This window comes from Primulina huaijiensis, chromosome 3 (genome assembly GCF_012295235.1).
Source record: "Primulina huaijiensis isolate GDHJ02 chromosome 3, ASM1229523v2, whole genome shotgun sequence".
Classification (NCBI taxonomy): domain Eukaryota; kingdom Viridiplantae; phylum Streptophyta; class Magnoliopsida; order Lamiales; family Gesneriaceae; genus Primulina; species Primulina huaijiensis.
The window spans coordinates 3,564,808-3,591,686 of NC_133308.1; the positions used below are offsets into that span (position 1 = coordinate 3,564,808).

The 26,879-nt window shown below is 35.9% G+C and overlaps 5 protein-coding genes across 5 annotated transcripts in view; 4 read left to right on the top strand and 1 right to left on the bottom strand.

The window, feature by feature from the left end:
• Positions 1–608, top strand: part of LOC140972090 (xyloglucan endotransglucosylase/hydrolase protein 31-like) — a 2,525-nt gene extending 1,917 nt beyond the window's left edge. Inside the window, exon 4 of the mRNA XM_073434558.1 lies at positions 124–608. Within this exon, the coding sequence (XP_073290659.1) occupies positions 124–490 (367 nt within the window). The 3' untranslated portion in view covers positions 491–608. The remainder of the gene's footprint in view (positions 1–123) is intronic.
• Positions 609–1,930: 1,322 nt separating this feature from the next.
• Positions 1,931–5,072, bottom strand: LOC140973135 (probable glucuronoxylan glucuronosyltransferase IRX7). Its single transcript, XM_073435735.1, has 4 exons — positions 4,178–5,072; positions 3,715–4,076; positions 3,366–3,616; positions 1,931–2,667 (listed from the first exon to the last, which is right to left on the bottom strand). The coding sequence occupies exons 1-4, from the start codon at positions 4,458–4,460 to the stop codon at positions 2,214–2,216; spliced, it is 1,350 nt and encodes a 449-aa protein (XP_073291836.1). The 5' UTR covers positions 4,461–5,072; the 3' UTR covers positions 1,931–2,213.
• A 5,818-nt stretch (positions 5,073–10,890) lies between these two features.
• LOC140973136 (protein NUCLEAR FUSION DEFECTIVE 4) lies at positions 10,891–13,192 on the top strand. The gene has a single exon (XM_073435736.1). It carries the CDS (start codon positions 11,298–11,300, stop codon positions 13,023–13,025), a length of 1,728 nt encoding a protein of 575 aa, XP_073291837.1. The 5' UTR covers positions 10,891–11,297; the 3' UTR covers positions 13,026–13,192.
• An 8,011-nt stretch (positions 13,193–21,203) lies between these two features.
• On the top strand, positions 21,204–22,525 carry LOC140972091 (uncharacterized). Its single transcript, XM_073434559.1, has 2 exons — positions 21,204–22,006; positions 22,217–22,525. Exons 1-2 carry the CDS (start codon positions 21,398–21,400, stop codon positions 22,286–22,288), a joined length of 681 nt encoding a protein of 226 aa, XP_073290660.1. The 5' UTR covers positions 21,204–21,397; the 3' UTR covers positions 22,289–22,525.
• A 3,194-nt stretch (positions 22,526–25,719) lies between these two features.
• Positions 25,720–26,879, top strand: LOC140972092 (uncharacterized). Its single transcript, XM_073434560.1, has 2 exons — positions 25,720–25,858; positions 25,977–26,879. Exons 1-2 carry the CDS (start codon positions 25,805–25,807, stop codon positions 26,739–26,741), a joined length of 819 nt encoding a protein of 272 aa, XP_073290661.1. The 5' UTR covers positions 25,720–25,804; the 3' UTR covers positions 26,742–26,879.

Below are 26,879 nucleotides of genomic sequence, written 5' to 3' on the forward strand. Positions count from 1 at the left end.
ATATACACAAACCTTGTGCAAATTATTCATTTTGTCTCAATTTCCCTTTAAATAAACTACACTATATATGATATATTTCTTTAATTTCTACATATATATACTAATGTCAAGATTAAAATACAGTTTTTTTGTGGATGATGTGCCAATAAGAAGGTACCCGAGGAAAGATGACGAGACTTTTCCATCGAGGCCTATGTGGGTGTACGGATCAATATGGGATGCTTCTTCGTGGGCCACGGAAAAAGGAAAATACAAAGCTGACTACAGATACCAACCCTTTGTCAGCCAATACAAGAATTTCAAGATAATAGGTGGTTGTGATCGCAATGGTCCGGCCCGGTGCCGCCGGCCAGTTTCTGGTCATCCTTCGAGATTACGAGGGCTGAGTGGCCGCCAGAATGCGGCAATGGCGTGGGTACATAAAAACTACAAGGTTTATGATTATTGTCAAGATATCCTAAGGGATCATAGTTTCACACCTGAATGCTAGGGCGTTTGGAGATTCGATAACGAATTCTTGAATATATATGTTATGCATGGCCTGGTGGTCTTCGATCATTTTTTATTTTCTGATAATTTGTATTGTCTGTTGATGAGCTTATGTAAAGAATGTATTGATATTCATAATGAGGCAGAAGAAATAAAAAAAGAATGAAAGCAGACACAAAAATCAAAATTTTAGTAAAATTTAGAGATGCACATTAAATTAATACGTTGGATCACGTGTCTTATAAGTCGATTGAGAAGTGGTTGAATAAAACTTTTTGGTCTTTGTGAAAAAATGCATGTAGTATAATGATCCGCTATTCCACAACATAACTAATTTGAAGGAAATATTACACATAGTTGGTGATACATCGAGAAGTACTTAGGTCATCTTATCACTCAAGCTGGGATAAGAACCAGCTTGAGTACCATTTATGGGATTGTAAAAATAGGGAGAATAATCAGACCAGCATACGCTCAAATGAGCTCGAGCTCTCAGCATAGCCCGGACAGTGTAATGAGACTTAAGGAGATCAGAGTTTCTGTTCACAGACTCGTATAACGATCATTGGCCGAGTACTTTAGGACAAGTGTAAATCCTGGGCCTACATGTATGGGAAGTCATGCTTTGAAATCATTGGTATATCATTCAGTACTTGCGAAATTGATGTGACAATACCAGAAGCAATATGTGATGTCAGTTGTGGTAGTGTCAGATGATAGACATTGGCAGCCATCACGCCCTCAAGAGATGTCAGACACCGAAAACAATGTCATCATTACTTGTATCTCTATAAACACCTAGGTTTTATTAATTGTGAAGCATTCATTTTACTTACTATTTTCCAAAAGTACTCAATATACGTTCCATATATTTTGATAATCATCTAATAATATCTTATAAAAGAGTATGTCTCTTATGATACAGTCTTGTGGAACTATATTCGTAAAATGGGTCGACTCGATCTATACATGTAATGAAAAACAATACTTTTGGCATAAAAAATATTTTTTATGAGTCGGGTAGGAGATTCATATCACAAAATTTATCAGCGAGATGATCTCATAGTATTTTTTTATGCGTATAAAATAGTACAATTCCTAATTTTGGTTAAATATATTTGATTCTTTATGATTTTGATCATATATATCGTCGACTTTCAATTCCAGCCATGTAGCTTCAATTTTTTTTATAATTTTGGTTATTTTTTTTATTAGAGCACTGATGTGACAATACATATATCTACTAATTCATATAGTCCGACTATTTTAGTTATATCAATGAAAAACCGAAAATATGTTGTGACTTTTTTTAATTAAATGAAACTTTGCCTTTTACTGCAAAAGTAGGTAAAAAATAATTTGAAATGAGATTTAGACCAAACCCATGCTGCAAATTTTATTTTGTTTTTTAATTGTGAAAGGGTGTTATTCCTTTCAAATTGATTTGTCTATTTCTTAATTCTAAATGGAAGATTAATTTTAATGAAATCAAACCAGAACTAGTCACCATGTTCGTATAGGGAATTCCAATCCTTTCCTAACAAAATGTGAACATTGGCCTCCTCCACTCAAGTCTGGCCAACTCAGCTGTACAATCCACGTGGCTCTATCCAAATCCGAGAGCCTCCGGCTCAATCTGATTTCTGCTGTTTGAAAATTCAACTTTCATCCATTCCTGACGTGGCAAGGCAGATAAGTCAGTAAAAATCTGGCACGTGGAAGACTCATTGCTTGCTTTTGTGGGACCTGTATAGCCTCTCGGACAGTGCAACCAAAACATGCCACGTGGCGTCACCTGGCAACATTGGATCGTTGAATAGCAGGGCTTTTCTCACGTCTGCCTCCCACAGCTTTGTCTGAATGCGAGTGAGGTTGGTGGCTGCCACGTGCTCAAGGACTCTCCCGAGGTTGCCAACGTCGTTCTCCGCCACTGTGAGGGATATCTCGGCCCATGGCACGGCGGAAGGGAATGGCAACCGGATTCCATCGGCTATGATGACTGGGACGCAGCCCAAAGCGACGGATTCCACCAACCTCGGACTCCATGGAGCCCATCCCAAAGGGCACAAGCAAAACTTTGATCGTAAGATCTCTGACTGGAAACCGGTGAACCGGTGTCTCCGCAAGTAAAATCGTCGGTCATTGCCGTATTTCCGCCATATCAGAGTTCGCACTCGCCTAGAAATAATACATACCAATTTCACTATCAAACGAAAAATAGATGTTTTTTTTTACGGATAAAATAAATATTGTTTTCCAGGTCAATTCAAATAATTTTTTTGTTAATATCCTTTGCTCTGCTTTAAATACAATTTAGTGCATTTTTGTAATATTGAATAATTTTGAAATTTCAACACCTTTTAAGGAAGAAATTTCAATATTACTTAAAGAAAGAAATTGTGATGATAGTATAAATTAAGTCGATCTCCTTGTAAAGTTCTATGTCTACACAATTAGTGATGTTAGCAAAGTACACTCGATTTTGTTTGAACACTTGTTATTTAAGCTGCATCTCTAATATAATTATGAATTAAAAATGCAATAACACATTTATTTCTATTCTCAATTTCAAGTTCTAGTTTGTGCATATGTGATGTCTCCGATAAAAGTAGGTTAGTAGTTAATACTTTTCGAATTTATACCAAACTAAATATTATAGTATATCTTTTGTGAGACGATCTCACGAATATTTATCTGTGAGACGTGTCAATCCTATCGATATTCACAATAAAAAATAATATTTTTAGCATAAAAAGTAATACTTTTTCATGGATTACTCAAATAAGAGATCTGTCTCACAAAATACGGGTCAGACCCGTGAGACCATCTCACACAAATTTTTTCCTAAATTATTAAACTTATGAATGAAGTCATACTTGCTATAAAAACGACCGCTGACGTTCTTGGGGTGGACTTCCATCTTGCCTCTGAAGTACGCGAATACGTCCCGTCCGGCAGTCAACGGCGATTGTCCCAGCGTCCTTCGTACACTTTCCGGCGGCACGTACGGGGGAATCACGATATTGTCCACTTGCTGACATGGGTGCTTGTATTTCACCCCGAACGTCTGTAATAATATTGATTTTTTCAGAAACTCGGGTACCCCATCCGCCATAGCCACGTCCTCCTGCCAAACAATAACAAAACAGATTTCAATTCTCCTACGAAATCATAATACTTCCTTCCAGACTTTTCGATGAGACACGTGTTACTGATATTTCTTACCAGGGTGTGAAAACAAGAACCGAAATCATGGGACGCGACAAATACATGGTCAGAACCGAGGCTGCGGTTCCAAAACGGAAACTGAGAAGAAACGTGTTTGATTGCGGATGATATGAGAGAACGGGCGTGCCCGATTGCTGGAAATCCATTAACAGTGCTAAAATTGCATGAAACATAAACAGGGACGAAGAAAAAATCAGCCTCCCACGGGTCTAATGTCCTCACATCTCCGCTGATTAAAGCCCTATGGATCGCCACCTCCGAAGCAAACAAATGTCTGCTGCACCGCTCATTCGATAGCCAGTCTGTGTTGTATTTCGAAGGCAAATCGTACACAAACACCTTCAACCCCTTAAAAAAACCTGAAAAAATAAATCAAGAAACTTTTAGACATAAAGAATATGTCGATATCAATAACCTTAAAAAAGAAATCAGAACCATAGAAGGGTTTCTCAGTTCTTACCAGATGAAATTTTCATGACGGTGGAATTATGGGACGGTTCTTCAATTAGAGAGTGGTACTTTTTAGAAGGTGAAACGATGGTTCTTGAAACAGAGGTGGTGGGTTTATTTCGAGTAACAAGAAAAGAGGATAGAAAATACAAAGAAACGGAAAACCAGAGAATCCATCTGGAAAACCTGTAACAAAAACTCTTCTCTAAATTTCTGCTATATCTCGTGCTATGCAAGAACCTCATCCTCACGTAGAACCCTCTGTTTCTGAAGGGTCTTTGAGTTTCAAGCATGTCGATTACCTTCTCATTTTCACCCCCTTAAACCTCTGAGGACAAGCTGCTGTTAAGATTGAGCTTTCTGAATTTGGTATTGCGTGAATTGGAGATTAAGGAACAGGAGATGCCCCCGATCCACTGCAATCAAGATGCCCCCGATCCACTGTAAATTCTTTTCAAAATAATACGTAATACTTTGTATTTTAATGTATAAATTGATGAAACTGAACATACCATAAGCATCGTATCATCATAATATAATAGATATAGATATTTTTAAAAAATACAGCATAAACTTTAAAGATTATAAACAGTCCATATAATTAATAATGTTTAGTACACAGTAGGTGTGTGGTAATAAATCAGTTCTCATCCCTTATAATTTTCCATTACATGAAGACCAGCCGCATGTGCTGGTGAACAGACAGACATGCAACTGGCGAAAGAATTTAAAGCAGCAGATATAGGGTAGATATATCTATCATAAATGACCAAAGAAAAAAAATCAATGGAAAGGGGATAAAGAAGCTTTGTAATAAAGAGGGATAGTACGCGCTGACTGCAATGTCTCTTGCAAAAATCGAAATCGGCATGGAACATTACAAATCTTGACAAACTTCACTCGCACTGTGAATTTCATTTCAAACTTTAAAGCAAGATCGGACATAGTTTCATGGTGTTTTGACCACATGAGACAGATCGATTGATGTGTCAAAACTATGTCCATTTGTATTTGACATTAAAGGGAAAATTTTAGTAACTTCATATCAGTCAAATCATATTCATTTTCCAATGGTAGAAGCAATAATTTAGGAAAACTTATTATATGTGATATAATGTACAAAGTAAATCATCATTCAATCAATCACCATTTTGCATGGTGAGTTGTATGACGATTGAGCAAAAGTCATCTGTTATTACAGGGCATGACAGCGCGTGTAGACTTGATCTTCCTTATTCTTCCCATTTTGCATTCTTGATTATACGTTCTTGATTCATACCCAATTCCTTATGAAAATAAATTATGATTTGCTGCGGCTGAGTGGGCTAGTTTTAGACAATAAAAACTTGGACAGCTAGGATGCTTTGGTCTTTATTAGTCATTAATTAATTTGTGGCAATCAGCAAATCCTTTTCAAGTGGGGTTTAAGCAAAACCATGCTCATCTTTATCTCTTTCCATGATATAATGCTAGCTGCTTTTCAATTAATTTAGACGATTGAATTATCACAAAAATTTCTCATTTTTGTGCGATAGATATGTCCGCAAAAATAATGCATTGAATGATAGATGTCATTTAGTCAAAAAGAGTTAGCAGTGTCAAATTTGACCGAAAGATTTGATAAATATTTTCTTTAGAACTTTTTAAACTATAAAATATTATAATGGAATTCTTTTCATCCTATCCGTGATTTTTACCCTATAATTTTTAGAGGTTTCTTAAGTAAATTTCGGTGTCCAGTTTCATACTTTATTTTCAAATTATTATCTCAATTTGTCGTACGTAGGACCAACTAGATATTCTATTTAGATCACACGTGAAAAAATATTATTATTTTGTTCTAAGATTATTATTTTTTATTGTAAATATGAGTAGGGTTGACTCATCTCACGAATAAAGATCTGTGACACTGTATCACAAGAGACCTACTCATGAATTATCGCGATCTTATCAAATACACATGTCAAGTTTGTATTTTTGTAATAATTGGTCATTGAAGTCGAAATATAATGTCAATGTTACAGAGAATAAATAGATGTAGTATTCTTGGTTTTAGATAGTTCACAGTTTTGGTATCTTTCTTTCTAACGAACAGAGTGTTGGAAAATTTTGATGTTTAATGAATGAAAATTAAGCAAATTAATCAATGTGTTTGATTGGAAAAATTCGAAAAGAAAAACGAAGCTTAATGAACGAATATTAAGTTCGGTGGTTCTGAATTAAACTCGAAACGAGTTCATCAAATGTTGAAAGAAACTCAAACGAGTAATCGGAACATGTAAGGGACGAAAATCGAAAAAAAAAAAAATTTCGGTCGTGAACAGTGGCAGGAGCGCACCTACGCGCGCGCTTGCTAGTGGCAGGCGTGCACATGCGCGCGGACCTGCGCGCATGTGCGCGCGCCTGCCGAGAGCTCTCGGCAGCGCGCAGGCGGGCGCGCCCCTTCGGCTGTTTTTCGTGTCCCTTCGATTTTTCTGATATTTTTTCATTTCCTTGGCATTGTTTGATGATTGTGATCAGTTACCATGGCTAAGGGACATCCCCATGAATGAAAGATCATGTCTCTTCATTTGGAAAACATTAAATATGTGATATTTTGAAAATCAAACACACATATACATCATTTTGCTTCTTCTTCTTCCTTCTTCTTCAAGAGAGAGTTCCATTCATTTCCTTATTAAAGAACTTGAATATTTGAGTGCTCATTATTCAAGTGTTGTAGTTGTATCTTGGGAGAAGATTGCCACAAAACTCAAGCACATTGTGAGGGCAAATTCTTCTTAAGGAGAAAGTGTTCAACACTTGCCTCTACAAAGCCATTTCTTTGTTTTCTTCTTGTTTTTCTCTCACAATTGAATACCCCAGTCAACATAGAGTTAATATAGACGAGTGACTAGTGGAAATCCATCCATGAAATTAAAGAAATTTAGGAACTTCTAATGTGATATTGATAAAATTTATTTCGATTTAGAATTGTGCATATGAAAATTTTGCGAAGAATTAAAAATGTATTGAATAGATTGATTTTGAGTTTAATGGATTTTAATTCAATCATCTAAATCCATGTAATGTTTGGCTATAAAAAGTTGGAACTTGTAAATTTGAGTTTAATGCATTTTTTTTAGAAATAATTAATTTTTGATGGAGAGATTTGTTTAAAATAACTTTTTGGAAAAGTAGAGATTGTATAGTAGTAAAATTACCAATTTGTTGTAAAAAATTAAAAATTTACGGTAAAAAATAAAAATCTCAAACTCTCAAAATTATCACACTACACACTTTATAATATTTTTCTCTCAACTCAAATTGTGATTTTCTTCACAAATGAGAGATCTATTTATAGAAAATTTTTACAAATAATCCAAAAATAAAATACATCATTACCTACATCATCACACACTAATTTTCAATATTCAACACCTAATTTTACCTAATTTTCAACATTCAACATTCACATTTTCAACACAAATATTTAACACATTTTTAAATAATTTTTCAACACTCCCCCTTGTGATGATGATCATAATGATTGTATACATTACGTGTTTTTATACTGCCTCGTTAAAAACCTTACTAGGAAAAACCCATTGGGATAAAAACCATAGTAAGGGAAAAAGAGTGCAGTCACGTAAACTCCCCCTCATGTTGACACGAACAATTCTTCACAAATTTCGTAGATTGCGCATCCCAATATTATATATGTGCTTTCTGAATATTGTCGTAGGAAGTGCCTTTGTGAAGAGATCTGATGAGTTTTCACTTGATTGAATGTGACGAACATCAATACATTTATTCTTCTCAAGCTCCTTGGTGAATGCGAAGAACTTAGGAGGAATATGTTTAGTTCTGTCGCTTTTTATGTATCCTTCTTTCATTTGAGCAACACATGCAGCATTATCTTCATATAGTATCACAGGCTTCTCGTCGAATGATAATCCGCATGAGATTTGGATATGTTGAGTCATTGATTTTAACCACACACATTCACGGCTTGCTTCATGTAGTGCAATAATCTCGGCATGATTTGATGAAGTTGTTACAAGTGTTTGTTTCTGTGAACGCCAAGAAATTGCAGTGCCTCCACGAGTAAATACATATCCAGTTNAAAATTTGATGAAGAATAATTTTTAGAGAAGAAGAGAAAGTTGGAGTGATTGAATGTATTTGTGAGATTGTATTTATAGAGCAAAAACTAGCCGTTTTGTTACCGTTTATTACCGTTGGTGTATAAGAAAATAAATGTATGTATTTGTATAATTTTATGGTAATAATATGGTGTATATAATATTAGTCATATTTAAATAATTATGTATATCATATCACATTATTATAATTAGGTGTCATAAGTTATTTTGTTTAAAAAACCTTATAGGCTTTTATACTTGTCGTATCCCTTACCGGGAGTGTGGGATGTCGTCTTAACATCCTCCCAGGATTTATAACAAGTTTTTGAAAAAATTATTTTTATTATTTCTAACAATAACATTATATTATATATTAAATATATAAACAATAAATAAATAACAGTAAAATAAATATTATTACTTTTATTACCTTTTTCTTCTGTTCGGAGCTTGGAAAAATATGGAGGACTTTTAGAGCTTCGTGCTGATAACGTGTTGTGAAAAAGTAAAAATTTACGGTAAAAAGTAAAAATCTCAAACTCTCAAAATTATCACACTACACACTTTATAATATTTTTCTCTCAACTCAAATTGTGATTTTCTTCACAAATGAGAGATCTATTTATAGAAAATTTTTACAAATAATCCAAAAATAAAATACATCATTACCTACATCATCACACACTAATTTTCAACATTCAACACCTAATTTTACCTAATTTTCAACATTCAACATTCACATTTTCAACACAAATATTTTTCACATTTTTAAATAATTTTTCAACACAATTTTCCATTGTTGCATATGTAAGACTAAGTCTTGTTGCAGCTGTGCATCGAATCTAATTTGGGCCTCTTCTTCTTTGAGGGCTTGCACGAAGATTTTGGACCTCAATGGGTGGAAGCCCACTTTTATTTTATTTAATTTTATTTATGAAATTTAATTTTGGAAAACATCATGAATAATCTAGTATGAAGTGGTGGTAATTGGCGAATACAATAGATTAATTTATCACGCACTAGCAGTGACAGAGCTGCGCCTTTTATTGTAATGACTCGACATTACTCTCCCGCGATCATTACTCATAAAACTTCTCTAACTCAGGCACTGGAGCTTTTATCTTCCCAGGATTCGAACTCAATACCAGGATTGTTTTTCCAAGACCTATATGTCCAGAAGGTCTTGGATTAGAATCCTGGAAAGGTAAAAGCTCCAGTGTCTGGACTGGAGAAGTCTTATGAATAATAATCGAGGGAGAGTGACTAATCCGCTCTTACATATGTCTTTATGTCTTAATATATTAGAACTCTGAAAGATTAACATTAAAATTCTCATTAAACAAGATGTGTTTTATATTAGTTTTATTAGATAAATGAGTTATTTTAGAAAATATATTATAAAGAGGAAAAAAAACATGGTAGATATATAGACCAAAAATGTTGCCCATGAACATGAATGTATAAAAAAGTTGATTTATTTTTAAATCGCCAACAACATTGTTGGATGTGTATTCAATTTTTGTCATATAGTAAAATTTTTCTGCAGTACCTTATTCATAAAAAAATGTTTTTGCACTTCTTGGGCGGACAATTATTTTTTCGAATGAAATTCAGTACAAAACACTGAAAATATGGAATATATATATGATATTGCATAACAAATTATTTTAGATCTAATGCAAAAAAATAAAAATTTGAGTATAAAATAAGTACAACTATATTAATATCAATATTTTTTTTACTTGTTTGTATGCTCAAATATCATGTATTATTACCTGACCTGAAAGAATTTATATTAAAATATCATATATTAGTACTATATTTTTAATATTTTGTATCAATTTTCATCCGAAAAAACACATTTATCATTAATACCAAAAAATTTGTTATAGATGTTTGAGTAATCAGATATCATATATTAGTGTCATATATGAAATTTTTAGTATTTAAATATCATATATTTATATTAGTTTTTAAAGTTTTGTACCGAATTTTCATTCGAAAAAGATGTATAATTAATATAAAAATTTATTACAAATTTTTGGGTACTCAAAAATTAGTGTTAAATATAAAACATTTAATTCGTATATGTGTTCTAGATTTTCAATGTTTTATACTAAATTTCATCCGAAAAAGTACATGCATGCCTATAGGGTGCAGAAACATTTTATCTTAGTCAAGGATTGCAGAAAAAGAATGGAGAGTGACTACTGAACACACGTTTAACTACTGAAATAGAGATTTATCCATCATTTGCTCATATAAAAATACCTGTAAAATTCAATAAATAAATGGCGTAATATTGGCCTTTGAATTCTATAATTAGGAGAACAGTTTTCAGATCGAAAAGTACAAACAAAAATTAAAGAATATTAGTTGGTGGTTGTAAAGAATGGTAATTCTTTTTTTTTTTTAAGGAAAAAAAAATGGTAGTTTATCCAAACATCGAGGCATTCAAACAAATCTTCAATCTAAGTTCCCTTGAAAGTCGTTCGAACACGTACTAGTAATTATCATTATAAATTATATTATCTTGAACCATGTTCTTATTACATTTCATGAGGCCAATTCAGTTCAGAATTCTAATCGATCAAAAGTGCTTAAAGTGACACTACTTTGTTCCTTCTTAAAAATTTACTCAATAAATTTAAACATATTGTCTTGTTGATTGTGGGGGAAACTGTATTTGGGCCGACAATGATTGCTTTATTAATGGAACTAATATGAATTCTTGATGAATCCAAGAAAATTTCTGATATTGCTTATTACTTCAGGGATTTTTGCTTGGTTGTCACCCCCCTTATTTGAGTAGTAAATCAAGAAAATTGCATCGGCAAATTAAAACCCCATCTTCTGTACATTTCTGCAATCTCTACTCCGTTTTTTAGTATATTCCAGCCCCACCCTCCCATAGGCCTGTCATCCAAAAACCAGCCTTTTGTCCGCTTATGTGAGTAGTTCTTCTGCCCATTCTCTTCACCAAATTCAGTTACCAAACCAAGAAATATGGTAATTGCCACCGCAGACACTTGGAGCCGTAGTAACCTGCTGGCCTTCGGAGTCACCGTGATTCGGGGCCGATGGTTTTCTCTTTTCGCATCTTTTCTCATCATGGCCGGAGCAGGAGCAACATATCTCTTTGCAGTTTACTCCAAAGAGATAAAATCCTCTCTTGGATATGATCAAACAACCCTCAATCTCCTAGGTTTCTTCAAGGATCTTGGTGCCAACGTTGGAGTGTTGTCTGGCCTCATAGCTGAGGTAACTCCAACATGGTTTGTGTTATTAATCGGATCTGCCATGAATTTTGCAGGGTATTTCATGATATGGCTTTCTGTCACGGGCAAGATTTCAAAGCCGAAAGTGTGGCAGATGTGTATCTACATATGCATTGGGGCAAATTCCCAGAATTTTGCGAATACAGGTGCTCTTGTTACTTCTGTGAGAAATTTTCCAGAAAATAGAGGCGTTATGTTAGGTTTGTTAAAGGGCTTTACAGGATTGAGTGGTGCGATTCTTACGCAGATTTATCTGGCTGTCTATGGAAATGATTCTAAATCACTTATTCTTTTGATTGCTTGGCTTCCAGCTGCCTTGTCTGTGGTTTTTGTGTACACAATTCGTGCGATGCCCGTAGTTAGGAACCCGAACGGGCTTAAAATTTTTTACCAGTTTCTGTATGTGTCCATTGTGCTTGCGTTGTTTATAATGGTGATGACTATAGTAGAGAAAATGGTGACTTTCTCACAGGCGGCATATGCAGGAAGTGCCACTGTAGTATGTGCCTTACTCTTTTTCCCTCTTCTGATAGCCATTAGGGAGGAATCGATAACTTGGACCAAAAAGAACCTCCCCATAAATTCGAATCCTCCTCAGATAGCCATAGAGAGTTCACCAGTCCAAGATACTCCACTTTCTGCCTCGAAGTCAGAAGATAAACCAAATGACACACCTTGCTTTGCCGATATATTCAATAAACCAGAAAGAGGGGAAGATTACACCATCTTGCAAGCACTTTCGAGCACCGATATGATGATTCTGTTTCTCGCAACTTTTTGTGGCCTGGGATCGAGCTTAACAGCCGTGGACAACTTGGGACAGATTGGGGAATCATTAGGATATCCAACAAAAACGATAAAAACGTTCTTATCACTTCTCAGTATATGGAACTACTTTGGCAGAATTTTCTCAGGATTTGTGTCTGAAAGCCTACTCGCCAAGTACAAATTTCCAAGACCTCTTATGATGACTTTGATCCTATTCTTGTCCTGCATTGGCCTTTTACTCATCGCGTTTCCATTCAAGGGTTCTGTCTATTTCGCATCAATGATCATTGGTTTCTCATTTGGTGCTCAATTGCCACTAATATTCGCCATAATTTCTGAACTTTTTGGCCTGAAATACTACTCTACTTTATTCAACTGTGGCCAATTGGCTAGTCCACTTGGCTCCTACATTTTGAATGTGAAAGTTACGGGACCCCTTTATGATAAAGAGGCATTGAAGGAGTTGGCGAAGAAGGGGATGACAAGATCATCTGTGAAAGAACTGACTTGCATTGGCACTCAATGCTACCGACTGGCATTTGTGATTTTGGCCTCAATCACGTTCTTTGGAGCCCTTTCGTCTCTGATTTTAGTGGCAAGAACGCGCAAATTTTACAAAGGTGATATTTACAAGAAGTTCAGGGATGAAGCTGATCAGGCAGAGATGGGTGTATCAATTAGCAAATGAATGCATTCTGAAGGACCTTAGACTAGTAAAGAAGAAACTCGATGTATCTCATTGGTATTTATTAGATATAAATAAAGGACAAAATGTGTCCCGATATTCAAAGAAGAATGAGCATGACGCCATTGGAATCAAGGCACGAGCATCTGAAAATGTAGGGTTTTATATGATTGCCCGGTTTTAAATATTAATGATAAAATGGAAAAGTAAAATATAAAGGACACCAGAGATTTTTACGTAGTTTATCAAAATGACCATTGACCTACTTTACTATCCCAAGAGAAACAAATCTACGAAAAAACCCAATCTCACAATCATCCAAGAATTTATGCAAATAAAATTCTCACTTCTTTGAATGTGTTGCCTCGTTTGTATTAGTGGATCCTTATTTGACAAGCACCACTCAACTTGAAAATCTTCTTTTTCAAACATCGGTAGATGCACGGATTGTTCTCTTCTGAAAACATCTTCTTTCGGTGTATAATACTCTATTATACAAGCAAACTTCTAAAAATGATCACTGTCACCTAATAAATTCTGGGGATTCTTACCAAATTAAAAAGGTAGCCCCGTTCAGTAAAATCTCGGATAGCTCCAAAAAAAATAATAAATAAATGCAACGCAGAATCCTTGGAACTGAATAGGTCGGCCCCCATAAAATACATATTTATATTAGACACTTCGATTATAATTTCACAACTTAAAAATAAAAAATTATCACGGAAGAACAGCGATTCTAAAACATGGATTGTTCCACTGTGAGCATGAAGCTGCTGATTGAAACCCAAAGCAAACGAGCCCTACTTGCAGAAGCCAGCAAAGAAACCATAGATTTCTTCTTCCACATCATCACTTTGCCGGTGGCAACTATCATTCGTCCGCTTAAAACACAAGGAATGGTGGGTTCATTAGCAAACCTGTAACACCTCATATTCGACGATTGTCCCCACTATACCAAAACGAATCTTTCCAGCGTGTTTATGTCCTCATTTACACGCACCCTAAGAAACTTCCCAGGGAGTCACCTATCCCAGAATTGTTCCAAGTCAAACACGCTTAACTTTTGAGTTCTTATGTGATGAGCTACCGAAAAAAAGATGCACTTTTTTATATGAGTAGTACATATCAAATCTTTAAAGCCCTCCTTAACTACACAGTCCCATACCTGAACAACTTTGGAATTCCTCTCATTCCAGTATGAGATCGGTTCAGTCATGTTCCCTTCGCCTAGAAGCATGTCAAGAGTCGTTCCTTGTCCATGCAACCTTATGGCACCGGTGATCACCCCACGCCTTTTTCGGCCTCGGGCGTCACATGCTCGCTTAAGTTTGGAATTCTTATGTGATGAGTTACCGAAAAGAAGATACACTTTCTTGATATGAGTAGTACATATCACATCTTTTAGACCCTCCTCAATTGCACAGTCCCATAAATGAACAGTTTTGGAATCCCTCTCATTCCGGTGTGGGATCAGTTCATTCATGTTTCTTTCGCCTAGAAGCCTGCCAAGAGCCGCTCCTTGTCCGTGTAACCTCATGGCACCGGCGATCACCCCCCGCCCTCTTTGGCCCCGGGTGTCACATGCCCACCATCTTACGCTTGGTTCGTCCCCGAACCACACCGTACTAAGAGAGGTCGGCTCTGATACCAACTGTAATGCCCCAGATTCGACGACTGTCCCCACTGTACCAAGACGAGGATTTTCAGCGTGCTTATGTCCTCACTCACACGAACTTTATGAAACTTCCCAGGGGGTCACCCATTCCAGAATAGTCCCAAGTCAAGCACGCTTAAGTTTAGAGTTTTTATGTGATGGGTTACGGAAAAGAAGATGCACCTTCTTGATATGATTAGTACATATCAAATCTTTTAAGCCCTTCTCACTGCACAGTCTTATATCTGAACAGCTTTGGGATCCCTCTCATTCCGATGTGGTATCGGTTCATTCATATTCTCTTTGCCTAGAAGCCTGCCAGGAGCCGCTCCTTGCCCGTGCAATCCAATGGCACCGATGATCACTTCCCGCCCTCTTTGGCCCCGGGCGTCGCATAACCTATACGATAGCATAGGAAAACCTGAACGAATCATACATCCAAGCAAACCAAGCTAGAGAAAACCTTTTGGAGCCAATACATGTTGGCATTTCTTCTGTTCCTTTGCTCCTGAAGAAAGATTCCATAATCGATATAAAGTTCTATAGATGTGGTCGAAACTGTCAATATCGTGTTTCTGATGATCCAAACACGATCTGCCCACAATGCAACAGGAGAATGACAAGACGTTCCATACGTGGCTCCACCATGTGAACAGGCGTCATCGACCGAAGGGGAGTGTTCGTGAAGGGAGTGGTTACTTAAATGGTAATGGATAATTTGGTGATGAACCCATGTCTATTATTTCAAGTATGACTTTGCTTAATAAGTTCAATGTTAAGGAGTAGGTGACCTTGCAGGAGGAGGAGGTAACTTTGGGCATGGACGAGGTATTCTATTTTCTTCCTTCTCGTTTGTCTTTCCAAATTCCTGAATAGATCATGAATCTAATATAAATTTTGCATCTTGGAATCTGACAAGTAGTCACCTAATGGGAACCAGATTTGATTTCTTTTGTTTTTCCATAGGTTCTGAAGTTGTTGAAGGCTTCATTGCATTCTGAGAAGGTTCTGATCAACGTGTTCCTCAACTGAAAGCAAATGGGATGATCGAATAGAGAGAAAGTAGTTGCTGGCAATGGATGAAGTTGGAAATGTTCGGACTCTTTTTTGTTGATCAAGAACTTTGTTACATCTTTGCTGTTTTGGAACTTTCACCCAACATTGATTGTGTTGAATGAAACATTCTTATTCGTACTAAGTCAGTGACAGTGTGGTGGATTTTTGCATGACAAATTGATATATCATTTCTAGTGATGTATTCTTAAATCAATAATGCTAGTTTGATATGAAAATGTGTGTTTTATATATCTACATCTTAATTTTAAATTTCATTCTTGGTCGTATTTCATTTAATTTATGTTGTTAATTGATTGATAATGTGTGTGGATATAAAATAATATAGTATGTCTCTTGTGAGACAGTCTCACGGATCTTTATCCGTGATACGGGTCAACTTTGCTCATACTTACAATAATAAGTAATATTTTTTATGTAAAAAGTAATACATTTGGCAAAATCAAATAGGAGATATGTCTCACAAAAGTTTTTGTGAAAATAATATGATTAATTATTTGAATAATTTTTTATTTGATCTTGATATTGAAAGAGGATATGTACATTAATATTTCCGTTAAAAAAAAATGAAATACACTTGGCAGAATCAAATAGAAGAAAACATTCAATTTCTTTGTACGTCTTTGGTGAAACTGGAAATTAAAATATGATGGTTAATATGTTTTTATCAAATTAAATTCTAATTAAAGTTAAATGTGTTATCGTGGATTAAGCATATATATATTATCTTTTGATTCGATTAGTTTGAATTACGTAGAAAAGATAAAATCTATTTAAGTACATGCAAACTTATGTCTTAGTTAATGCTCGTTGGTTCTTACGTATCATTTGTTCAAACATCATTTAAATTTTTCCTTAGCTATACTTTATGTTACACAGTGTCATGTGTTTTCATATTATTAGTCCTTTAGCTTTTTAGTCAGTTAGTGGTGCAAATGCTCATATTTCAGGTACCTCTACTGGACTTCAAAATCTTCAGCCATGTCCTTCGTCCAATGGATCAGTTCGTTTGCCCAATGGTAATTCTACCTCTATTTCTTCAATCGGTTCAATTCCATTGTCACCCTCCTGTACATTACCAAACGTTCTTCACGTTCCTGATTTCAAATTTAATCTTCTCTCAATATCTCAATTCACCAAGGATAACCAGTGTTGTGTGGTGTTCTATCCAACCTTTTGTTTATTTCAGGAACTCTTGACTGGGAAGATAATGGGGATTGGTAGAGTGAAAGATGGCTTGTATTATCTTGTCAACCCATCCTCACTTGTTGTGCAAAAGAATCAAATGCCTGTTTTTTCTTGTACTCCAGTTGCCTCTATACCAAAACATTTGCCAACTTGTAATGTTTCCTCATCTATCAATAATAATATTGATCTTTGACATAAAAGATTTGGTCATATGTCTGTTGCTCGATTGCGATGCTTACCTTTTATTACACAAAATCAACTCACACAATATTGTGCTATATGTCCAATGGTCAAGCAAACCAGAACCGTGTTTCCGTCTGTTGAGAGACACAAATCGCCTCATATTTTTCATCTTGTACATATAGACATATGGGGTCCTCATCGCACTCCCACTCATGAAGGTGCTCAGTATTTTCTCACCTTAGTTGACGATTTTTCGAGATGCGTTTGGGTATTCCTAATTCAATTTAAGTCTGATACTCTTCGCATTTTGAAACAGTTTTTTGCCTTTGTGTCAACTCATTTCCATACCCAAATCCAGCATATCCGTTCGGACAATGCTTTTGAATTCTTTAACAGTGAGTGCAATGAGTTCTTCAGTACTCTTGGTGTCATTCATCAGAGTTCGTGTCCCTACACACCACAACAAAATGGGCTAGTTGAGCGTAAACATCGTCATATTCTTAATGTGGCTCGTGCTCTCAAATTTCAAGGATCCATACCTGATGTTTATTGGGGTGAGTGTGTCCTACATGCAGCATACTTAATTAACCGCACCCCAACTCCACTCCTTGAAAATAAAACCCCTTTTGAAGCTCTTTTCAACAAAGGTCCTTCCTTTGAGCATATTAAGGTGTTTGGTTGTCTTTGCTTTGCAAAACATCTTCGCCCAATTCACAAATTTGACGTTCGTGCCAAACAATATATTTTCATGGGTTACCCTCCCCATCAAAAAGGCTTCAAGCTTCTTGATCCTACCACTCATAGGTTTTTTGTATCACGGGACGTGGTGTTTCATGAAAATATATTTCCTTTTGCAAACATCACTGCCCCTGCTACTCCATTTCCGTCCTCTACCTGTCTGAACTCTGATGATGATGTCCAATCTTCTTCCGTGCCCATCCAATTACCTAGCTCACCATCCCCTCCCTCTCTTCTTCCAGAACCTCGGCGTTCATCCAGACACTCTAAACCACCTATTTGGACCAAAGATTTTGTTTGTTCCGCTGCATCTACATCATCTTCCTCCAACAAACCTTATGACCTATCCAACTACCTTGGCTACACTAGTATTTCTCTAACTCATCAATCATATCTTGCCTCCATCTCTCAATTGTCCGAACCAACCTCTTTTCAAGAAGCTTCTGCTGATCCAAGATGGCAAAAGGCTATGGCTGCTGAGATTGAAGCTCTTGAGGCCAACAAAACTTGGATCATCGTGCCACTTCCTCCGGACAAAAAACCTAGTGGTTGTCGTTGGGTTTATAAAATCAAGTACAATGCGGATGGTAGTGTTAACAAATTCAAAGCACGGCTTGTGGCAAAGGGCTATACTCAACAATATGGGTTAGACTATCACGACACTTTTTCCCCTGTTGCCAAAATTGTCACAGTAAGATGTCTTTTTTCGATAGCTGCTGCCAAACGATGGCCTTTGTATCAAATGGATGTCACTAATGCTTTTTTTTGCAAGGTGATCTCACCAAGGACATATATATGTCCATTCCTCCGGGTGTTGCACGACAGCAAAAGAACTTTGCTTGCAAATTATTGAAATCCTTATATGGACTAAAGCAAGCTTCTCGGCAGTGGAATTCGAAGTTCTGTTCCGTGATGATTCACCACGGCTTTACACAATCGGTGCATGATCACTCCCTGTTTATCAAGCAACGAGCTTCCTATATTACCATTCTTTTGGTTTATGTGGATGACATTGTTATTTCTGGCAATGATCATGAGTCTATTGAAGAATTAAAGTCTCATCTCCATTCTAAGTTTGCTATCAAGGATCTTGGCCCTCTCAAGTATTTTTTGGGACTCGAAGTAGCTCGTTCTGCTCAAGGTATCTGTTTGAATCAACGCAAATATGCCTTAGAATTGATCTCCGATACTGGCATGGCTGGTTGCAAGCCTTTTCCTACTCCTATGGAACAACACCTCAAGCTAACATCTTCTGAGTTTGATTCAAGTTTCACCACAGTTCAGCCTTCCTCTGCCACTGATCCTCTTCTCCCTGATCCTACTGTCTTTCAACGGCTTATTGGGCGCCTCATTTATCTCACAATTACCCGCCCCGATATCTGTTTTGCTGTACAACACTTAAGCCAATTCATGCAGGCTCTAAAGTCATCTCACATGCGTGCAGCTGAAAGAATAATTGGCTATCTGAAGGGCTCTCCTGGCAATGGTATTCTCTTATCAGCTTCTTGTGATTTTAGCCTATATGCTTATTGCGATTCGGACTGGGCATCTTGTCCCATGAGTCGTAAGTCTGTATCTGGTTATATTATTACACTTGGTAGATCCCCTATCTCATGGAAGTCCAAGAAACAAAGTACAGTCTCTCGTTCTTCGGCGGAAGCAGAATACAGATCAATGGCCTTCACTGCATGTGAAATTGTATGGTTGCGTGGCCTCCTCACTGATATGGGTCTCTCTTTTAACAGCCCTACAATGCTTCACTGTGACAATAAGGCTGCTCTTCATATAGCTGCTAATCCCTTGTACCATGAACGAACCAAGCACATCGAGATTGATTGCCACTTTATTCGCGAAAAAATTCGAGATCATGTTATTACTACATCTCATGTTTCTACCCACTGTCAACCAGCAGATGTGTTTACTAAGGCGTTAGGCTCTGATCAACATCGCTTGCTGATCTCCAAGCTTGGTTTGCTCAATATACTCCAAGTTTGAGGGGGATGTTACACACTGCCATGTGTTTTCATATTATTAGTCCTTTAGCTTTTTAGTCAGTTAGTTGACCACTCACTTCTTGCACATATATAAATAGACACACTGTGAATAAATGTATGAGTCTTCTTCAATAAAAAACTCTCTCATTTTTATGAGCTAAAGAGCTGCTCATCTCATTTTTGTTCTTCGTTATATTTGATCGATCCATTCAGATTGCACAATTTATGTGCACTTTAACACTTTATTTTAAAATGATCACATTCTCAACGTATCTATATATTCATTTATATTTGTTAAAATATGTTTAAATAACTAAAATCTTATCTTAATCTTAATGATTAAATACGTGTCTCTGTATGGAAAAAAAAAAATTAGCTAGGCCTTATTTATGAAGTGTATTTTTTAATCCAATCACAATTAGCTGATCACATATGCATACAAAAACCGATTTATATATGGGGGAATAAATTTTTTTAAAGTTGCATGAGTTCAAATCTCTCAGAAGTTAGATCGTTATATATATCTCGTCGTAGAACTTTGCTTAATCATTTCAATGTGAAGGAGGATGGAGTCTTGCAGGAAAAGGAGGTAAATTTCTTCATTCTTCAATTTTCCATCCCTTTTTGCCTTTCCTCCAACAATTTTGTGATGGTCTCTAGCTACTAATGATATTTAGTAGAACATCAAATTCCCCCATCAATTTTCATTTTCAATTAAAAATATATACGAAGATTTTCTTTTAATAATTAATTTTAATCATTTTCCTTAAAATCATGTAATTAAATTATTAATGTTATTGTTAATTTTTTATAATTACAAGTTTTAAGAAATTACCCTTTGTGATATTATTATGTATGTTAACAATGTAATTATTAAATTTTAAGAATGATACATGATTTTAATAAAAATATTAAAATTGAATATTAAAACATAAATATAAGAATATAATTTACAAGAAAATAGTATGGACAGGCCTTGAGGGTCTTTTTTACAGGTATTGGGCATGTACACTAATAAATTTGCACAGGGTAACAATCAAATATTTAAGTTCGGTTATGAGTTCAATCCGTCACGGATTTGGATCTTATGCTGTGGCTAAAAATACAGTACTAAGTGTTGCAAAACGAGATGATCAGAACGTGTAAAAAGTGCGATCTGATGCTGTGTTTCAACAACAACAGAGGATCCAAATCTATCCGTCATAAGTTAGATCCAGCTATATATCTTGTCCTAAATCAAACCGGATTAATTTCGTAAATTCTCTCCTATCTCTCCAGTTACATGAACTGATGCAATCATATGGAAACATAAAATGTAAATACGTAATAAATCCACGAGATTTTGAACGACGAAAAAGTAGCCTCGATAGCATGAAAATCTGCTGCAACCGCCGCGCGCAAATCATGGAAAGTGGAAACTTTAACGTCCTCTGAAAAAGAATTAATGCAATTTCTTTAAGCTGAAGCGTCAGCCAGCCCCCCAATATCCCTCCTATCATAAATCACAACTATAAAATTCTCACCGTAAAACAGCGGTTCTAAGCATGGCGTGTTCCACAGTGAGCATGAAGCTGCTGATAGACAGTGAAAGCAAAAGGGTTCTATTTGCAGAAGCCAGCAAAGAAACTGTAGATTTCCTCTTCTACATCCTCTCTTTGCCTGTGGCAACCGTTATACGCCTGCTTAGAAAACAAGGAATGGCTGGTTCCTTAGAAAATCTGTACGCAAGCGTAGAAAACCTGAATGAATCATACATTCAACCAAGCCAAACTAAAGAAACCCTTTTGAAGCCAAGCCTTCCGGTTGGCATTTCTTCTGTTCCTCTCCTCCGGATGAACAATACAACCACCGGTAGAAATTACTATACGTGCAACCAATGTCGTTACAATTCAACCCGTGTTTCTGATGATCCAAGTGCGATTTGCCCAGCGTGCAGCAGGAAAATGGAAATGGTTGTTCCATACGTGGCTCCTCCGGGAAAAGAGAAGTCGACTGAAGGGGGGTTTGTGAAGGGAGTAGTCACTTACATGATAATGGATAATTTGGTGGTGAATCCCATGTCTACTATATCAAGTATTACTTTGCTCAACAAGTTCAATATTAAGAATGTGCTGAACTTGCTGGAAATGGAGGTGACTTTGGGAATGGAAGAGGTATGTATGTATGTATGTATAAATATCATTTCTTCTTTTTTATTTTTCTTTCCAAATGGCTCGAAAGAGAGAAAAATATTGAATTTGTATATAAATTTTCTCTGAAAATATAAATATAAATTTTACCTATCAACCCATGCATATAGCATGCACGTACACACTCGTCCCAACTTGTGGGAATACGACTTTATGTGTTTCCTTTCTCCATAGGCTGTGAAGTTGCTGAAGGCTTCGTTGCAATCCGAGAAGGTGCTGACTGATGTATTCCTTGACTGTAAGTGAATCGATGCATAGTTGAATATGAAGAAAGTTGTCGCTGTCAATGGATGAAGTTTTTTTGACGTCTGATTCTCCAGTTGCAAGTTTGGACTTTTTTAGTTTGTTGATCAAGAACTTTATTTTTGTCTTTTTGGAACTTCGATCCAGCCTTATTTGTGTTGAATGGAATATTACGCGTAATTGTGTTTGAAGTCCTGAGTTAATTTACTACATTAGATTCTAATTAGTGTAATCATGTGGTTATCTTGATCTTCACATAATGTGCACATGGATTCACCGTTGGGCCGGAACTCGTAAACTGTTCTCAGATTTTTTTCATCTAGAATCAAAAAATATTATGAAACCTCGATCTATTGGATCAGAGTTTGAACATAAGCCAATTTGTTACATTTTTTTAATGACGTGAGAAACTGTAACCGCTATCATTATGGGCATAAATCCTCGTGCTAACACAATAACATGTAAACTACGTTAATTAGATAAACCGCGTTGTGCAAGGTTTGTGTGAGAATTTCATCCAAAAAAATGTCGGAATGCAGAACCGTCAAAACAGGTCAGGCCCGTCGGACCAATCTCCTCTCCATAAAAATTAAGCGGGTTTGATTGCTAATTTAGTGGCCCGGTCGAAGGCGAGGCAAGATAAGCAAACTTGTTTGGGGTGCAAGTGAGGGCGGGTCGAGCAGGCAACCAAAATTTTTTTTATTATATTATTTCACAAATTTATGTACGTTTCAGTTTTTAAATGTAGACAGTAGGTTACAAACTCGACCCATATTCTTCAACGAAGAACAAATTGGAGAATTATTTACGCCTAATTAAAGCAAATGGGAGGACTGAAAAATGTGTTGTTAAAAATAAGTGAAAACTAAAAAATATTGTAAGCAAATGATAAAGAGAACCTCAAAATATATTACTTCCATTCGAATTTTATATGTTTTTTTTCGGTTGTCTCAAATATATAATTCAGTTTTTATAATTTTTTTTGTTTTACTATTATACTCATATTATTAAGTCTTAGAAAATGTGCAATATTTTTTTAAAGAAATTAAATAANTATATAGTGTACTACTAAACCATTATTTCTTGTTATTATGAGTGTGTACACATGCATTTATTTTTTTATCCAATGCGGCAGACTTTACAGGAGCATTAAATTTTTAGGATCATTATCTATCTGTTCCAAAACAATAATAAAAAAATAATACGAACTATATCTGATCAGTTTTGGAATATCTATCATTTCGATGTGAGATCGATTCATTCATATTTTTTGTCTAGAAGTTTGTCAGAAGCCGCTCATTGTTTGTGCAATCTTATGACTCTAGCTATCACTATGTCCTCTTCGGCCCTAGACGTCACACATAATTAATCTCATGACGATTAAGTTGTATTAATAAAGTATGGTCTATCTCAAGTAGCATATGCACGTAGACATTGTCAAAATTTTCTAAAATAATTATACTTATAGTTTATAATATCATTGTTATGAATATGATTAGGAAAAAGTAGTCCAACATATGGAAGATTCTGGTCTAAAGATAAAACGCACAAGTCAAAAAGAGCAGTGGCCTTGGATCCTCGTTTGACAATGACCAATGCACATCATTTTGTTTTGCACTCAATGAATGCACTGTATCTGTTAATCAATACCTTCTCAAAAAGTGGGATGTAAACATTTGGTTTAATTTTATTTGGATTTTAACAAAAACTTATATACATAGTATATTAGATTAATATCATCTCGACGATGCTTACATTTTTTGGAAATGTAATTTGTATTTTTTGTTATTTTTGGACTTATTACATGTCAACTCGTGGTTTTAATCAATTAATTTGTTTTTTTTTTCTATTTTGGTTTTTCGTCAGACAACATTGGCACTCCGATAAAAAAAAATGTTTAAAAGAAATACATATTATTTGACTAAGACTTAGAATTGCACGATAATAAAACCAGATAAATAATTTCCCCTAAAATAAAGCGTTTGGTACAAGTGAGAGAGTGAGATTATGGTAGTTTATCTAACATAAACCATCCGTTTGGTTCATTTTTGCATAAACCCAGCCAAATACTAAATGAAGGGAAATAAACTCACTACCCATACTAACACAATCATTTCCTCAATCATCCACACTAGTTCCCAGATGGAAAAAAAAAGCCCAACATTGTTTGAAATTTTAATTTTAATCATACAAAACATAATATTATTTTATCATTATATATTATTTTTATCTGTATATTTTTTTTTAATTTATTTATTTGCTTATAATTCAATAATAATCACATCCTTCAAACTAAACATGGGGGCAAGCCACGACAATGATGACATGTGATTTTTTAATTGGGAAATTGTAAAGAACATGGTTTATTTGCTTCATAGGGTGGGGAGAGACAATTCCAAGTCGGGGCACAAATCAAATCAGTGGATTAGAGTTGTCGTATAACTCCCGCAAATGCAGCCGATATGTACATTCCATAGCATCATATTCCCTATACATCCTTTGTACCACAAATGGCTCGACCTATTTGCCCTACAGTCTGTCTACATCTCGTCTTTCTCTTTTTTCCTTAAAAAAAAAAACAATAATATCCTAAAATGTCTCGTCACTTATTCGTGATACCGTAGCATAGCGTCGAGTCTTTTGTCCTTGACCGTGTTGGCATTTTCTGATTTAGTCGCACGCTAGTTAACCAAACCAAACCCCACACCCCAACAAAAATAAACCTATATTTATTTTCTTTAGGGTGGCTAAAACGGTTGTGTGAATATATAATACGAATTTTTAGGGGGATCCAATGGCTACTGTTTTTTTAGCATTAAGTTCAACATAATCGTGTATCAATGAGAAAAAATTCCTTAATTTGTCTTTTTCTTTTTTATTCTAATGAAAATGTTTTGCGGGTTTTCTTTGAAATTTGAAAACGATTGAAGAATGACTAAAATAACTCGAAACTTATGTGTACCCCGTGCATGTGCTATGTTGAGAGAGAATGTGCTAGAGATGAGAAAGCACATGAACAATTTGAGGATCATTACTTTCGAATTAATTAATATATACATAGATAGATGTATAAAACATATATGTATTTAAAATATAAAGAATTTAATTCATCAACTTTTTTATAAAGTGATTTTAAATACTAAGGGGATCCATATATGATTGATATACCGTACCGTACCGAAAATCATATATGATATATCGTATCGAAAATTACGATATAAGAAAATTCATACTGATATCGTATCAAAAATCGATATACCGAAAACTTCGATACATATAACTAGCATATCGATTTTATCAAAATTGTACGGTACATATAACTTTTTATAAAGTGATTTTAAACACTTAGGGGATATATCCATATGCAATTTTTATGATTAAAATGTTAGTACATGCAAGGTTAAACAGAGATTAGAGAGGCGAGGAAAAGAGTGAGATAGATAGTCGATATAAAAGCGATACAACTCTGACCCGTTCCTTTACTCTCCAACTCCTCAATTGCATTTTGGTAAAAGGGCTATGGATATCCAAAAAGGTCTTCCTCTCAACTGGACTTACTTCTACCAAGAAAAGGTGAGAGAGAATAATGTACGTTCTAGATAGCTTGACTCGTTAATCTCACTTTACCAGCGAGTATCACTACAATTCTGGGTTGTTACAAGTAATTTGAGGTTGGTTTTCGTTGGCACAGAGTATGGATGAGCTACGGCATTCTCTGGTGCTGACAATGGAACTTGAAGAAACTAGATTAAACGCACAGGAGGAGCTCAGGAACAGAGACGACCAAATTCTGCAGCTCAAATCACTGCTGAACAGGGCAATCGAAGAGAGGGATGAAGCTAAAGAAAAGTGTCAAAACGTTTTCTTCCAGAAACTGTTGCTTCAGCAGCAGCTGGAGAAGCAACAGTGTCACCAATCTGCTCCACATTCTGGGATTTCAGGCGTTGAAGATGATCCCAGAAGAGGAATCGACTCCAACAATGGCTTCTCCTCATCAGATAGTGACGAAAGCATCGTCTCGTCACCTCAACAACTCTCACCACCACTAGCTGCGCCCCCTCCACCGCCACAGCCGGCTGTAGAAGCTGGTCAAGGCTTGCCTATAGTTCCCGACAGGCCATTGCCTGAAAAGGGTAAGCTTCTGCAAGCAGTGATAAAAGCAGGGCCACTACTTCAGACCCTCCTCCTCGCCGGCCCGCTTCCGCGGTGGCGCCACCCTCCCCCACCTCTTGACACCTACCAGATTCCACCTCCACCGGTGGTTATTCCCTCACCGTCGCGACTGCCAACACTTCCATCTCTAATTCCCCTCCCTTCCATCTACCAAGATTCATTACACTACGATATCGATATTAACAGCAATGTCAATGTAAACAGGAAACGGGGTCTTTCTGAAGGATCTGATACCTCCACGGAGTTCAAACATCCGAAAGTTTTCTTCCTCAGTAACCATTAATTTAGCAAAATATTGTCTACTTTTTTAGGTGCTGTCTTTATCCATCAACTTGAGCAATTACTAGCTAGGTTGAGAGTAACTATGTGAATACTTTTATATTTTAATTGCTGTATAATCATGATTAAATATGATATTTTA